General features: G+C 42.1%; 1 protein-coding gene across 2 annotated transcripts in view; it reads right to left on the reverse strand.

Moving 5' to 3' along the window:
- Positions 1-17624, reverse strand: part of PTPRH (protein tyrosine phosphatase receptor type H) — a 167939-nt gene that overhangs the window by 32353 nt on the left and 117962 nt on the right. For both annotated transcript variants that reach the window (XM_075839920.1, XM_075839921.1), the window contains 3 exons: positions 8238-8501; positions 3791-4054; positions 1258-1521 (listed from right to left, as the gene is read on the reverse strand). In XM_075839920.1, the coding sequence (XP_075696035.1) occupies positions 1258-1521; positions 3791-4054; positions 8238-8501 (792 nt within the window). The remainder of the gene's footprint in view (positions 1-1257; positions 1522-3790; positions 4055-8237; positions 8502-17624) is intronic.

Here is a 17624-nt window from a genome sequence, read left to right on the forward strand (position 1 = left end):
ACAAAATAAAACCACTTATGGAAAAATGTTTTATTTTTTTACTGTGCGCTTTAAATTTTTGAAATAAACTTTCTTTAACTGTATTTAATTATTTTAGTCCCACTAGGGAACTTCACAATACGATCTTTTAATCGCTTATATATATTATGCTTTGGTATACCTAGTATACCAAAGCATTACGGCCTGTCAGAGTAAAACTGACAGTCTAGAAGGACGTGTCGCTGGCACGGCCTTATAGGCATACAGTCATGGCAGGCCAGGGGGCCTTTGTTAGGCCCTTAGTTGCCATGGCAACCCATTGGTGGCCGGCAATTGTGTTTGCCTCCCTCTGTCAAACCACTTATATTCCGCAGTCGTTATTGACCACGACATTAAAGCGGTTAAACAGAGAGCAGCGGAGAAACTTCCGATGCCGGACATTGCAGGAGGAGACGGCTGGGCTATCATGGTGATTACACAGGCAAAGCAACTCAGCCCATGCGATCACGTACATGCCCGTCGGGATGTGGAAGGATGACTCTTACCGTGATGTGTATGTACGTGAAAATGAGGAAAAGGCTTAATGGCCCAAAGATTAATTCTTCTATAATAAAAACTTATGCAACTTTCAAACGGGTTGAAATAGCAGCCGGATAACTGAATCGGGGAGAAGGATGATCCTGACATGAATGGGTTCAATTGTATCTGTGTCTGCAGAATAAATTCACCAGCGGGTAAAAGGGAGCCCTAGGTTTCTTGACCCACTATTCTACAACAACAGCCTTTTTGTGATGCAAGTCAGCGTGATCTCATCATCATGCCTATCTACGTCGTTCCCATACAGCACGGGCCGGAAGAGTCCTACACTGCTGGATGCATCGTAGGAACGGGGGCAGATGAGGTTCAGAGGCACTTAATATATGCGGAAACTGTATGTATGGTGCTATTTCGGGGCAACCTATATGTTCAAAACTAATTTAGGGGGTCTACGTATAGCACTATTATTTTTGGGGACACTATCTGTATGGCACTTTGTTTGGGAGCATAATCTTCATGTCACTAATATTTTTGGGGGCACTATCTGTGTGGTACTAATATTTTTGGGGGCACAATTTGTATGGCACTAATTTGGGGGCACTATCTTCAAGTCACTAATATTTTTGACATTGTATCATAAAACTGGAGCCTCAAAAGGCTATAAAGATATATTAAGATATTAATCGGCACAGAGGATGATATGGAGGCTTGGACCAGTCTTCTAGAGAAGAAGATACTTACTTGTGGTATTTGATATCTTCTGAAATGCGCTGCTCTGAACTCCATTTTCAGTCACAGTGTAGATGATGAAATTATAATTACTTCCTGGCGACAGTCCTGTTATAAGCGCATAGCTGTTGTTACTAGAAACAGATTTGTTGAGTGGTTCTATAAAAATGTTGTAACTATAGGTTTTTGCATTGACATCAGTAGGGATGGACCAACTGAGATTCATTTGATTTGTCCATACATCAGTGACGTGGAAATCAGACACACTGGAGGGCACTGAGAGGGTACAAAATGGGAAACGTTAGATTACAATGTATTCCAGATGCATGAGGCCTATACGATCAGCAGTAGGCCTGTAGTGTTGGGTATAAGACATCAGTGCTCTTTGTACAACGCTCCTACAATTTATATCATGTGGACCCAGCAGAAGTCATTAAACAAAAATAATTTGCTTTTGCATCACAGCATTCCAAGAGCCATACATTTAGTTTTTTTTACATCGATATAGCCATAGGTGGCCTTGTTTTTTGGGGGAAGAGATGTCGTTTTTATTGGTACCATGTTGGGGTACTTGGGACTTAATCATTTACTTTTATTATTTTTTGCAAGGGCGGTGGGTAAAAAACAAGTTATTCCATTCTTGCTTTTTTGTGGGTTTTTTGTATGGCACTCACCAAGCAGTTTATATAGTGTGTTAAATGTATTGTTCTGGTCGTTACAATCGCGGCGATACTGTATAGGTGTATTATTATTTTTTTACAATTTTACAAAATAAAACCACTTATGGAAAAATGGTTTTATTTTTTTACTGTAAACTTTTCATTTTTTAGTTAACTTTCTTTAACTGTATTTAATTATTTTAGTCCCACTAGGGAACTTCACAATACGATCTTTTAATCGCTTATATATATAATGCTTTGGTATACCTAGTATACCAAAGCATTACTGCCTGTCAGAGTAAAACTGACAGTCTAGAAGGACGTGTCGCTGGCACGGCCTTATAGGCATACAGTCATTGCAGGCCAGGGGGCCTTTTGTTAGGCCCTCAGCTGATATGCCAACCGATTGGTGGCTGGCAATTGTGTTTGCCTCCCTCTGTCAAACCACTTAAACTCTGCAGTCGTTATTGACCACAACATTAAAGCGGTTAAACAGAGCGCAGCGGAAAAAAATACTGATCCCGGACATTGCAGGAGGAGCCCGGCTGGGCTCCTATGGTAATATCGCAGGCAAAGAAGCTCAGCCCGTGTGATCACGTACATGTACATCGGTATATGGGAAGAGGACACCTACCGTGATGTGTATGTACGTGAAAATGCGGAAAAGGCTTAATGGGCCAAAGCTTAATTCTTCTGTAATAAAAACGTATGCAACTTTCAAACGGGTTGTTGAAATAGCAGCCGGATAACTGAATCGGGGAGAAGCATGATCCTGACATGAATGGGTTAAATTTTACCTGTATCTGCAGAATAAACGCACCAGCGGGTACAAGGCAGCCCTAGGTTCCTTGACTATTCTACAACAGACTTTTTGTGACGCAAGTCAGCGTAATCTCATCATCATGCCTGTCTACGTCGTTCCCAAACAGCACAGGCCAGAAGAGTCTTACGCTGCTGTATGCATCGTAGGAACGGGGGCATATGAGGTTCAGAGGGACTTAATATATGCTGTTAGGGGGAGTTCACACAGAGTTTTTTTGCGAGTATTTCTACGCTGAAACCGCGCCGCAAAAGCGCCAAAAAACGGCCGAAAATGCCTCCCATTGATTTCAATGGGAGGCGGGGGCGTTTTATTCCCGCCAGCAGAAAAACCGGCTCGCGGGAAATAGAAGGGACATGCCCTATCTTCAGGCGTTTACGCCTTTGACCTCCCATTGACATCAATGGGAGGCAGAGAAAGCGTATTTTGCTGTGCTTTATGCCCGCGGCGCTCAATGGCGGCGGGCGAAAAACGCAGCGAAAATCGGCTTATAGGCAGAGGAAAATCTGCCTCAAAATTCCAAACAGAATTTTAAGGCAGATTTTCCGCCTGCAAAAAACTTTCTGTGAACCCAGCCTTAATTTTCAGGGAGACTGTATGTATGGTGCTATTTTGGGGCAACCTATATGTTCAAAACTAATTTAGGGGGTCTACGTGTAGCACTATTATTTTTGGGGACGCTATCTGTATGGCACTATGTTTGGGGGCATTACTTTCATGTCACTTATATTTTTGGGGGGCACTATCTGTGTGGCACTATTATTTTTGGGTGCACAATTTGTATGGCACTAAGTTGGAGGGCACTATCTTCATGTCACTAATATTTTTGCCATTTTTATAATTTAACTTTATGCCTATGCAACACTTTGTATAATAAAACTGGAGCCTTAAACGCTATAAAGCACAGATTTTTGGATCTATTTAAATAAAATAAATCGTGTTCAAGACTAGACAATCACTTCAAGATGAATTGTCCTAAATGAACAGTATTAGAATTCTTGGGATATTTTTCAGCAAAGGATGATATGGAGTCTTGGACCATTTATATAGAGAATAAGATACTTACGTGTGGTATTTGATATCTTCTGAAATGCGCTGCTCTGAACTCCATTTTCAGTCATAGTGTAGATGATGAAATTATAATTACTTCCTGGCGACAGTCCTGTTATAAGCGCATAGCTGTTGTTACTAGAAACAGATTTGTTGAGTGGTTCTATAAAAATGTTGTATCTATATGTTTTTGCATTGACATCAGTAGGGATGGACCAACTGAGATTCATTTGATTCGTCCATACATCAGTGACGTGGAAACCAGACACACTGGAGGGCACTGAGAGGGTACAAAATGGGAAACGTTAGATTACAATGTATTCCAAATGCATGAGGCCTATACGATCATCAGTAGGACTGCAGTGTTGGGTATAAGACATCAGTGCTCTTTGTACAACACCACTACAGTTTATATCATGTGGACCCAGAAGAATTCATTAAGTCGTGAGCAATGGGCATCAAATAAAATATGTTATGTGTAAATATAGAAACACAAAGCTGTAGAAAATATTGCTTAACCCCTTAAAACCAGGCCTATTTTGTCCTTAATGACAGTGCATTCTTTTTAGTTTTTTCATCGTCACATTCCAAGAGTCATTACTTTTTTATTTTTTTTATCAATATCACCGTGTGAGAGCTTGTCTATTGTGAAACAAGTGGTATTTTTCAATAGCACGGTTTTTTAACTTTTATTAACTTTTTTTTTTGGGTGGGAGGAATTTAAAAAAAACAGCTATTCCACCGTTGATTTTTTCCGTTTTAAATTTAACGCCAATGACCATTCGCCATAAATAATGTCTTACCTTTATTCTATGGTTTCATACTATTACGCCGATACCAAATAAGTATAGGTTTTTTATGTCTTAAACCCTCAGGACGCAGATACAGTTGAACCCAATTCTGAAACCATCAGCTTCCTGCTTCAGAATTAGTTCGGAGCGGAGGAGCAGAGGGAACTCCCCCACTGGCCGAGAACTCCCCGGGCACAGCACTACATTAAGCGCTGTGCTTGGGGAAGCCCTTGACGTCTCTGTCCATATATGGACAGTGACGTCAGTGGCTACTATTTGAGCGGAATCCCCGTTGCCAATGATCTGACCGAGGATTCTGCTCCTAGAGAAAACCCCTGAGGTCACTGTCCATATATGGACATTGATGTCAGGGGATACTCCTGGAGTGGAGTGCCCGGCCATATTCGACAACGGGGATTCTGCTCAAGGAGTAGACATTGACGTCACTGTCCATATATGGAAAGTGACATGAGGGCTTCACTCTAGGAGCGGAATCCCCAGGCCAGGGCTCTGGCTGGAGATTCTGCTCCTAGAGGGAGTCCCAATGGCGCTATATACAGGGGGTGGTGCTATCTACACAGACACTGTGGAACTATATAGGGGCACTATCTACAGGGGACACTGTGGTGCTATTTACATGAGCTCTATCTATATGGGCACTGTGTCCCCACAAGGGCACTGGCACTAGGGGCAGCTAAGGGGCATTAAACTATATCAGGGCAGCTAGGGGGCATTATACTGTATGGGGCAGATATGGGGACATTATGCTGTATGGGGGCAGCTATGGGGGCATTACGCTGTATGGGAGCAGCTATGGGGGCATTATGCTGCATGGGGCAGCTATGGGGCATTACGCTGTATGGAGGAATTTGTTTGGGCATTATACTGCATAGCGGCAACTGTAAGGGCATTTTTCTTCATGGGAGAATCTGTATGGGGGCATCTGTATGGGCATTATACTGTATGGGTGCATCTATGGGGCAGTATACTGTATGGTGGTAGCTATGGGGGAATTATACAGTGTGGGGGCAGCTATTTGGTATTATACTGTGTGGGAGGCACTATGGGAGCATGATACTGTGTGGGCTGAACGGGGGTGGATGGGCGGGGAGTGGGTGGGAATAGGGGCATGGCTTAAAATTAAAAAAATTGCCCCTCTTTGTAATACTTGAAAGTTGGGAGGTATGCATGGCAGAGCAGGGAGATATCTCCCTGCTCTGCCATTTATTAGGCTACAGCCTACAGGCTATGTTCGGCCTGCAGCCTATCAGGCGCAGAGACTGGATCCATGCGCAGGCTGGTGTGATGACGTCACTGGATCACGCCGGCCTACGCAAGGATCCTGTCGGCGTTGAGGATGCTTTGGAAAAGCTCAGTTCGTCACGGGAACAGGGCCTAAGTGAATATAATTTTTTGGTTTTATTTGTTTAGGGGGCGAACTACAGGGGGGGCTGTATGGTGCTATCTACAGGGGGCTGTATGGAACTATCTACAGGAGGGCTATATGGCACTATCTACAGGAGGGCTCTATGGTGCAATCTACAGGGGGGCTCTATGGCACTATCTACAGGGGGGCTTATGGCACTATCTACAGGAGGGCTCTATGGTAGAATCTACAGGGGGTTGTATGGTAGAATCTACAGGGGGCTGTATGGCACTATCTACAGGGTAGGGCACTCTCTAAAAGGGGGTTTGTGTGTGGCACCCAGGGAAGGGGGGGCCAGTCAAAAGTTTGCAATGGGGCCCAGTCTTTCCTAGTTACGCCCCTGATGGCAACCCATTGGTGGCCGACAATAGCGTTCGCCTTCCTCGGTCAAACCACTTAAATTCCGCAGTCGTTATTGACCACGACATAAAAGCAGTTATACAGAGCGCAGCGGAGAAACTTCCGATCCCGGACATTGCAGGAGGAGCCCGGCTGGGCTCCCATCGTGCTTACGCAGGCAAAGAAACTGAGCCTGTGCGATCACATACATGCACATTGGGAAGTGGGAAGAGGACTCTTGCCGTGATTTGCATGTACAAGAAAATGCGGAAAAGGCTTAAGGGGGCAAAGCTTAAATGTTCTATAATAAAAACTTATGCATCTTCCAAAAATAGCAGCCAGATAACTGAATCGGGGAGAAGCATGGTCCTGACCAGATTGGGTCAATTGTACCTGTGTCTGCAGAATAAACGCCCCAGCGGGTACAAAGGAGCCCAGGGTTCAATGAGCCACTATTCTACGACGACAGCCTTCTTGTGACGCAAGTCAGCATGATGCCATCATCATGCCTGTCCATGTCATTCCCATACAGCAAAGGCCAGAAGAGTCTTACGCTGCTGGATGCATCGTAGGAACGGGGGTAGGTGAGGCTCAGAGGGACTTAATATATGCTGTTCATTTTCAGGGAGACTGTATGTATGGTGCTATTTTGGGGCTATCTATATGTTTGAAACTGATTTACTGGGACTACGTGTAGCACTATTATTTTTGAGGACGCTATCTGTATGGCACTATGTTTGGGGGCATTATCTTCAGGTCACTAATATTTTTGAGAACAATATCTGTGTGGCACAATTTGTATGATTCTTCACTGTTCAATGGTAGAAGATAAGTCTTAGTCGTTTTCCCTTGGATAATGTGTTACATATAATTCACTGGGTGGATACCAATGGGAATTTATTAGTTACAACGTAACCTTCAGTATGAGATTTGTTTCACTCTTTAGCAATTTATGATAGTGATAAAATTGTATCTATATAGATAATTCACTAGTGCTTGCGCACTTTACATTGACATGTAATAGGTTCGGATAGGGCAAGGATGCGTTATAAAGTTTTAATGGTTAATACCATCACACTCTAATTTTTATATTATTTTGAGTTTTATGTATTTTTCTCTTGTATTTTAATTATTTTATATTTTTATGATATTTTAGTATTATTATCTCCAAGTTGGGACCGGTAAGCCCCCTTGTCAAGAAGATATCACTCGGGTTCCTTCTCTAGTTTCAAATACTGAAGCTGCTGCTGTTTAAGAGCACCGTGATTGCCATAGACTGAATTTGCAGCTTTAATTCAGTTACCCTCGTGTTATCATAACACTCTCGCTGCCTATCTACAAACAACTAGCTCTACGCGTTTCTTTACTCTTAGAAAACGCTGCAGTGATTCGTCAGGGGCTCGCAGATTTAATAGATTAGACCCTCTGGCATTCCAGAGGTCTGTGTAAACAATGTACAAGGTCTGCAATTATAACATGGACATAAATGCTAGACGCCAATGTAAATGTGTCAATGTAAAGTGCGCAAGCACTAGTGAATTATCTATATAGATACAATTGTATCACTATCATAAATTGCTAAAGAGTGAAACAAATCTCGCACAATTTGTATGGCACTAAGTTGGGGGGCACTATCACTAATATTTTTGCCATTTTTATAATTTATCTATATGCCTACGCAACACTTTGCATCATAAAACTAAAGCCTTAAAGGCTATAAAGATATATTAAGATATTAATAGTCTCAGAATTTTGGCTCTATTTAAATAAAATAAATCGTGTTCAAGACTAGACATTCACTTCAAAATGAATTGTCCTAAATGAACAGTATTAGAATTCTTGGGATATTTCTCAGCAAAGGATGATATGGAGTCTTGGACCATTTATATAGAGAATAAGATACTTACGTGTGGTATTTGATATCTTCTCAAATGCGCTGCTCTGAACTCCATTTTCCGTCACAGTGTAGATGGTGAAATTATAATTACTTCCTGGCGACAGTCCTGTTATAAGCGCATAGCTGTTGTTACTAGAAACAGATTTGTTGAGTGGTTCTATAAAAATGTTGTATCTATAGGTTTTTGCATTGACATCAGTAGGGATGGACCAACTGAGATTCATTTGATTCGTCCATACATCAGTGACGTGGAAACCAGACACACTGGAGGGCACTGAGAGGGTACAAAATGGGAAACGTTAGATTACAATGTATTCCAGATGCATGAGGCCTATACGATCAGCAGTAGGACTGTAGTGTTGGGTATAAGACATCAGTGCTCTTTGTACAACAGTTCTACAATTTGCATTATTTGGACCCAGAAGAATTTTTTAAGTCGTGAGTAACGGGCATTGAATTAATTATGTCATGTATGAATATAGAAATAAAAAGCTGAAGAAAATATGGCTTAACCCCTTAACCGGCTAAGGACATGGCCAATCTTGGCCTTGAGGACCGTACAATTTTTTTATATTTCCCTCTTTGCATCCCAGCGCTCATAACTTTTTAATTTTTTGTCCGACGTAGCTGTATGAGACTTTGTTTTTTGCGGGACGAGTTGTACTTTATATAGGTACCATTTTTTGGTACATTACATTATCATTTAGTTTGTATAAATTTTAATTTTGGCAAAAACGTAGAAAAAAAAGCAGTTCTGCTGCAGTTTTCTTTATTTTTTTTACACCATACACCGATCATCATAAATAACATATACATTTATTGTACAGGTTGTTACGGATGTGGCGATACCAAATATGCGTATATTATTTCATGTTTTGGAACTTATATTTTGAAAAGTTTATTTATTGTAAAAAAATTGTATTTGTGTGTATTTTTGTTACTATTTTTTTTTATTTAACAAAACTTTTGTTTTTATTAATTTAACCTTTTTTTTTTTAATCCCATAGAGGGATTTTTCATTTTGAACTTTAATGTGCTGGCATATATCTATATGCCAGTACATTAGCCTGTGTACTGATTGTACACAGGCAGTTGTTAGGGCATACCTAAGTATGCCCTAACAATAGGAAATATGGTCAGACACCCCTAGGGTCCTTCAATGGACCCTGGGCTGTCTGCCCATACCAGGTATAGCCATTGATCGCTTCACAGGGATTCTCTGTGATGCGATCAAATGGGAGACCCCCTTCTCACTTTAGCTTTGAATGCCGCGATCATCTTTGATCGCGGCATTCATGGGGTTAATGGAGGAGAGCAGAGGCTTCTCTTCACTCCGCCGATAGAGCGGGGCTGCGGCTGTGTATTACAGCCGCTGCCCCGCTCATCGTGGCATGCGGACACTGGCTGTCACACATACTCATCCTAATGCGCCAAGTACACACCGCTCAGGATGAGTATTCTCGTCCTGTGTCGGCAACCAGTTAAAGATCAGGCCTATTTTGTCCTTAATTACCAGTATTCTTTTTAGATTTTCATAGTCGCATTCTTAGAGCCATAACTTTTTTATTCTTCCATCGACACAGCCGTATGAGGCCTTTTTTTAAAATAACAAGTTGTATATTTCAATGGCCCCATTTAAGGGTACATATACTATGTTCATTAACTTTATTAACTTTTTTATTGCATTTTAAATGTACGCTGCTCACCACGCGGTGTAAATAATGTAATACCTTTATTCTTTAGTCAGTACGATTATGGCAAAACCAAATATTTATACTTTTTTTATGTTTTACTACTTTTTCACAGTAAAAACAAATTATTTGTTTCTGCATCGCCGCATTCCAAGAGCCATAACGTTCATATTTTTACATCGATGTCGCAATAGGTGGGCTAGAATTTTTTACGTGACGAGATGTTGTTTTTATTGGTACCATTATAGGGTACATGGGGCTTATTATTTAACTTTTATTTACTTATTTTTTGGGGGGCGTGGTAGGAAAAAAAAAAGAAGTTACGACTTTTTTTATTCTGTATGGCGCTCACCATGCAGTTTAAATAATGTGTAATCATTATTGTTTGGGTCATTACGATTGTAACTACACCATATATTGGGTTTTTTCTTAAGGTTTTATTTGTTCAAAATAAACCACTTTTATGGTCTTATTTTATATTTATTATTTTTATTTTGTTTATCAGTCACAGCCAGGTACCCGCGGGATGTGGGAAGGGCGCCCTTCTGTGACATACAGTAATGTGCAAAAGTTTTAGGCAGGAAAAATTCTGCAAACTAAGAATGCTTTCAAAAAGTGTTAGTTTTTTTTCTATCAATTAATAAAATACAAAGTGAATGATCAGAAGAGAAATCTAAATCAAAACTATATTTGGTGTGACCACACTTTGCCTTCAAAATAGCTTCAATTCTTCTAGGTACGCTTGCACAAAGTCATGGATTTTGTAGGATTATAGTCAGGTCTATGATTAACCAATTATACCAAACACAGGTACAGGATTCAGCGTAAGCTACAGCTGCTCTGTATAAAGACTACAAAGCAGCTGTATCTAAAAAAAATAGCTTTCAATAGGTGTACATAGTCTTAAAGCTCTACCTTTGCCAAGTCTTAATAGGAGCCTGTAAAAATCATGATATACTGCAACACATTAGTATTGCAGTATATAGTGCAAGCGATCCAACGATGACTGGTTCAAAAAAAAGTTAAAAAGTTAAAAAATGCCTCTTTTCCCCCTGTTAAAAAAATAAAAATGAACATAACTAGTATTGCCGCATCTATAACATTCTGAACTATTACAATATAACGCTATTTAACTCGCACGGTGAATGCGGTTGAAAAAAAGATGAAAAAACGCCAGCATTGCTGTTTTTTGGTCACCTTAGCTCCCCAAATAATGAAATAAAAAGTGATCAAAAAGTTGCATATACCCCAAAATATTGCCAATAAAACTACAGCTTGCCCTGCAAAAAATAGGCCCTCACACTTAAAAAAACTAAATAAATAAAAAAATGGCAGAATTGCTGCTATTTACCCATTTCACAAATAATTTTTTTTTCAGTCTCTCAGTACAGTAAATGATGCCATAGAAAGCAACAACTCGTCCCGCAAAAAACAAGCTCTCATACGGCTATGTTGGTGGAAAAATTAAAAAGTTATGGCTTTTAGAATGCGGGGAGGAAAAAACAAAAATTAAAAACCGGAAGATTGATTGTGGAGGAAAGGGATTAATAAGGTTTTCTTACTTACAGAGATATTGGATTTTGGAGTGTCGACTTTCTGAGGATAAACTGGTGGCACTACGGACAGATGAGCTGCGGGGGCGGCATTTGCGTAAGATACCCCTTAGATAATTGCAGTCCCTCCTTGGCAAACGCAATTTTGCGTACCGTATCATGCCTATGGACAGGGTGTTTTCTAGATGGCTGGCTGGGGGCCACAGCGCACGCGCGCCACATAATTTTATTTGCCTAACCAGGGAACACAGGGATGATTTGGTGGTTTGGTCAGAGTTCATGTGGTTGTACAATGGAAAGTCGCTCTTGATACCCCCAGTGGTGGATAGTTTTGATTGGGAGTTGTTTACTTATGCTTCGGGCAGCGTGGGTTTCGGTGCATATTGTAGGGGGCAACGGTGTTTGTCTCAGTGGCCGTCTGAGTTGAAAGGAACTTGGTATGTTGCGGAACCTTTCCCTCTTTTTTCTATTGTAGTGGCAGTTGAGATTTGGAGTGACAGGTTCCAGAACAGCAAGGTTCGTTTTCATTGTGACAATATGGGGGTGGTGATGGCCATTAATAATTTGTCTGCGTCCTCCCCTCCGGTGGTTCGTCTCTTGCATCATCTGGTTTCACAGTGCCTGTTCCTGAACGCTTGGATAGTCGCAGTTCATGTACCCGGAGTTAAGGATTTGATTGCCGATTCTCTTTGTCGTTTACAGTGGGATTGGTTTTGATTGTTGGCTTCGGAAGCGGACTCGGTGGCGATCAACTGCCCGCAACGTCTATGGAGTTTCGTTTTGCGAGCAGCGGGAGGATTGATTCGGTCTTCACTAGCGCGTGGTACTTGGTTAGTTTGCGATACGGCATGGAAGATAACTGGATAAGATAGTTGTCGAGTTTGGACGGTGTTCATCGGGACAGGGATCGGGTGGTGGCTGTGCTGGGGTTCCTGGAGCAGGTTTCAGTAATGGGCTGATCGGTGTCGAAAGTGAATAGTTTTGGGTCAGCTTTGGCCTTCGGTTTTAAGATTTGGGGTTTTGAAGATGTCACAAAAGATTTCTTGGTTGTCCAGGCCTTGAGGGGTTATCGTAGGGGTAGGTTTTTACCGAACCGGCGTTGCCCGGTTTCGTTCCCATTATTGGAACGTTTGTGGGAGGTTTTGGGGGATGTTTGCTTTTCTTCTTTTGAGGTGGGTTAGTATAGGTTTGCTTTCTCCTGGGCCTTCTTCGGGGCCCTTCGCATAGGGGAATTGGTAGCTCTCAGCACTGGTCGATTGGGTGGGTTATAAGCCGAGGATGTTTTTGTGCTGTATAATAGGTTTGAGTTTTGGATTAAGTGGTCGAAAATGGATCAGGTTGGTAGGAGAAAGAGAGTAGTGTTGGGGAAGGTTCATGGAGCAAGGATGTGCCCGGTGGTTTGTTTTACTCCCAACAGTTCTATTTGCCCACCAGCTGCTGTGCCATGTGGATGGATCATTCTTGTCTAAGTACCAGTTTACTTGGGCCTTTCGAAAATGCCTGGCTGCATTGGAGTTGGATGGGTCTGCTTATGCTCCTCATTCCTTTTACATAGGGGCAGCTACGACGGCGGCTTCATAGAGTTTGAATTCACTGTTTCGCACAGCTGGATAGGGCCCGGATTTATTAGTATTGCATGTGGGTGGAAACTACCTCGGGGTGTGCCCTTTCAGAGAACTGATTAGGGACATTAAGTATGACCTTATACGCCTCTGGGTAGTGGTGGTGTGGCCGGAGATTGTACCACGGAGGGTTGGCGACATGCTCGCAAAGTTGCACGCCTGAATAAGGCCCGTGTAAAGGTTAACTGGGCGGAATCCGGTTTTGTTGTGAGACACGGTGTGGTCTTCGTACGTAACTACAACTTATGGGCCTTCAGAATCCAGGAGGGGGTGGAGGGCGATTTGATGATTGGTGGGGCCTCTCATACTTGAAGGTTTTCCAAGTATGTTCGTGTAACAGATTGGTGGTCCTTGGAGTTGGTGGTAAATTGGTGCGGGGGATTTATCGGGAGTATGGTCCCTCCCAAATTATAATTTGCTTGGTGGTACCTGCTGGGTAGTGTCCCGAGGAGTGATTTATAGTTTTAACAGCCATCTGTGGTTGTTAAAGAGCCTGTAGGGAATCAGCTGGGGGTAATATTTTACATGAGTGAACAGTTTGGGGCCAGATTTTGTAGCTCCAAGGACTCCCCTTCCTCGTCATTTAAATTTGTGTTTTCTATATATAAAATTACGTTTATGTTTGTTAATAAATAAAATGGCTGCTGTGGCCAAAATTAATCCAACCCAAGTCTCTGTGTTATTCTTGAAAATGGTGGGTTAGGGGTTATGGTCACTTGACAGTCAAGGGGTCTATGTCTTGGGACTCGGAACGTACTCTGCTATCCCATGGTTATGCCGGTCGTTATTGACCACAGCCTTAAAGCGGTTAATCTGAGTAAAGTGGAGAAACCTCCGATCCCGGGCATCGCAGCGGGAGCCCTTCTATTAGTGACAGCTGGGCTCCCACGGTGATTACGTCATGCACTTTGGGATGTAGACAGGGGACCCTTACTGTGATGTGCAGAAAAGTGTTAACGGGGCAAAGCTTTATTATTATATAATAAAAATTCAACTTTCTAAAATACTTCGGAGAAAATATATTAAGATGTTTCCAGGAAGTGAAATCTACGCCAGGTATGAGTTGGCGTAGATTTGAACCATAATTTACGCTGGTTTCTGACATAAGTTTTGGTAAATGTGTCGGGCCACCCAACCCAAATTAATCGGGTCCCGCCCTCTTCAGCTAACCTTTGCCCACTTTTTTTAAGAGTACCTTAAGCGGTGGAATCGGCACAAAACTGGCATAGAAAAGTACATGCGGTTCTATGTAGATTGCAGCAAATCCTTTCCCTTTTTGCGTGTGCGTGTAGCAACAGGAAGGAGTCTTAGAGCCCTTGGTACAGGGATGTTCAGCTGAAAGACCAGGCCTATTTTGTCCTTAAAGGGGTTTTCCCACGAGAGATATTTATGACATATCCACAGGATATGTCATAAATGTCAGATAGATGCGGGTCCCACCTCTATCTCCAGAACGGGGCCCCTTAAACCCCGTTCAGCCGCTGTGTGTTGCGGCTGAATGAGGTGAATTCCGACCATGAAAAATGTTATATGGTCGCGAGTTACGTAAACAATGTAACTCGCTGGGACCCCCATCTATCTTACATTTATGATATATCCTGTGGATATGATACAAAACGTGTATGCAGGTGCAAGAACACCTGTGACTGCAAATATACAGCAGACAAAAAATGGCGACAGTACAATGCGAACACTAATGTAACCTAAACCGCTAAATATAAATAAATATGCATTACATGCTAAATCTACTTATAATAGGGAGGTTCCTAGTGCACATTTTGATCAAAAAGTGTTTGCCCACCTGCAACGACAACGACTGTCCTCCATAGGTGGGGTCCTACTCTGCACATACACCCAGAACTGGGACTAAGCCTACATATATATCTGGGGATGGTAGAAACCAGCATTCAACTAATTAAAATGACCCAGGGCAGAATGGGAGGAGTGCAAGAACAAAAATGGAGGCAGTCACTAACCCCACATATATGAATCACATAAACACAAAAGTTTGAACAGCACATTCCAACAAAATGCTACAAAACGTGTATACAGGTCCAAGAACGCCTGTGACTGCAGATATACAGAAGACAAAAAATGCCAACAGCACCAGGATAGGTGATAAATGTATGATTGATGGGGGTCCAAGTGCTATATCCGGCGGCTCCATAAAAAGTGAAAGGAGTAGTGGCCGAGCATTCGCAATGCCGCTCCATTCACATAATGCACTCGGGGACCCCCGTTCTCTGGATCGGTGGGGATCCCAGCAGTCAGATCCCCCACCAATCAGACATTTATCACCTATCCTTTGGCTATGTAATAAATGATGATTATGGAAAAACCCTTTAACACTTTCAAGATCTCTGCTTGCTGACAATTGAAGTGAAACATTCTTAGTTACATACAGAGGCTGAAAACACCACTCACCTAATACTACTTACAGCTGAGCTTTCTTTCTATATTTTTAAAAATGTTATTTAACATTTTCTTCATTTTCTTAGTTCCCTAGGGGACTTTTCCACGCAATCTACAGAGCGCTAATGCAATACACTGCAATACTTATGTATTGCCTTTATCTGTGCTCTACTATTAAGTATTGCCTCTGTAAAGGCGTAATAGGGCGCTGATGGCGGACCTGGAGGCCTTCAATAGGTTTCCAGCTGTAATGGCAACTGGTCGTCGACCTTCGATTTTGTTGCGGGGAGGGCAATAGAGGGACAGTGGGAGCCCCCTCTCTTTGTCTAACTGCTCAGTGACATGGTCGCTATTGACCGCAACATCTGAGGGGTTTATTGGCCGAGATCTGAGTTATTGCTGATCTTGGCAGTTTCAGGCTGGTGTTTAAAACAGCCGTCACTTGGCGTGTATGGTGCGGGCCCAGCTCCTGAGCCCACAACATTTTGTGATGGCGCACATGTGACTGAACTGTGCATTATATGTCGTTAAGAGGTTTTAAATAAATATCTTGCTTCTCTCAGTTCCCCGAACCTATATGTTTGGCACTATTTTAGGAGGACTACATGTAGCACTATTATTGGGAGCATTAGGGGGTAGTTTGTGTGGCACTATGATTTTTGAGGACAGTATCTGTATGGCAATATGTGAAGGAGAACTATCTTCATGTCACTAATATTTTTGGAAGCAGTAGCTTTGTGGCACTATTAGGGTTGGGGACACTTGAAATACCATTTAAAAATGAACAGGTGATAGTATAGCAGCAACATGATAAAGTATTGTGAACTGAGCTTAGTTTTCATACGGTATTCATATAATGAGCTTGATTCTAGTACTTATTTACTGTGCTTGGTTCTGGTACTGTATGTACTGAGCTTTGTTCTGGTGCTGATATCATATTTGTGTTATGTGCTTTGTTCTGGTGCTGTATATATGTACTGAGCTTGGTTCTAGTACTGTATTTATGTATTGTGCTTGGTTCTGGTGTTGTATTTATGTGTGAGCTTGGTTCTGGTATTATATTTGTGTTATGAGCTTTGTTCTGGTGTTGTTTATATGTACTGTTATGTTCTGTAACGGCATATATGTACTGAGCTTGGTTCTAGTACAGTATTTATGTACTGAGCTTGGTTCTGGTTCTGTATACAGATGTAGCCGTCTTTAGCTTGACTTTTAATGCATTAAAGAGAACCTTTCACCTTCCCATACATGTGCAGCTGCGTGCAGCATGTAATGGGCAGGGCTGCACAAACCCTGGGGCACTTTAAAAAAAAATTCTACCATCCTCCATTATTTAGATATCGGTGCTGTTATATTTGGCGCCCAATATTTAAATAACCCCCTGAACTGTCAACGGGGCGTGTAATGGCAAGGGGGCGTGTTACTATGGCTATGACAATGTCCAATCAGCACTGGACAGTGTTACAGCGAGACATGGAGAGAGGAAAGCGTGCACGCGCGCGCTCTCACTCTTCAGCTACCAAGATCAGTCTTCTGCCGAACTGGCAAGGGGGCGTGTCACTGCTACGGACAGTGTAAGAGCTGGAGAGAGGAGAGCGCGCATCCTCTCTTCAGCTCTTGCACTTTGTCTGCCGAACTGGCAAGGGGGAGTGTCTCTGCTACGGACAGTGCTTGAGCTGAATAGTAGAGCGCGCCTGCTATTTAACCGGCACGGTGAACGCTGTCGAAAAAGAAAACCGCCAGCATTGCTGTTTTTTGGTCACCTTAGCTCCCCAAAAAAATGAAATAAAAAGTTATCAAAAAGTTGCATATACCCCAAAATGGAACCAATAAAAACTACAGCTAGCCCCGCAAAAAATAAGCCCTCACACTTAAAAAACAGAATCACTGTTACTTGCCTACTTCACAAATAAAAACATTTTCAGTCTCTCAGTACATTAAATGGTGCCATAAAAAACAACAACTCGTCCCTCAAAAAAAAAGCTCTCATATGGCTATGTTGGCGGAAAAATGTAAAAGTTATGGCTTTTAGAATGTGGGGAGGAAAAAACAATAATGGAAAACCAGAAGATTGGCTGCGGAGAGAAGGGGTTAATAATGATTTCTTACTTACGGAGAT

Source organism: Rhinoderma darwinii, chromosome 10, assembly GCF_050947455.1.
Source record: "Rhinoderma darwinii isolate aRhiDar2 chromosome 10, aRhiDar2.hap1, whole genome shotgun sequence".
In the NCBI taxonomy this organism is placed as follows: Eukaryota; Metazoa; Chordata; class Amphibia; order Anura; family Rhinodermatidae; genus Rhinoderma; species Rhinoderma darwinii.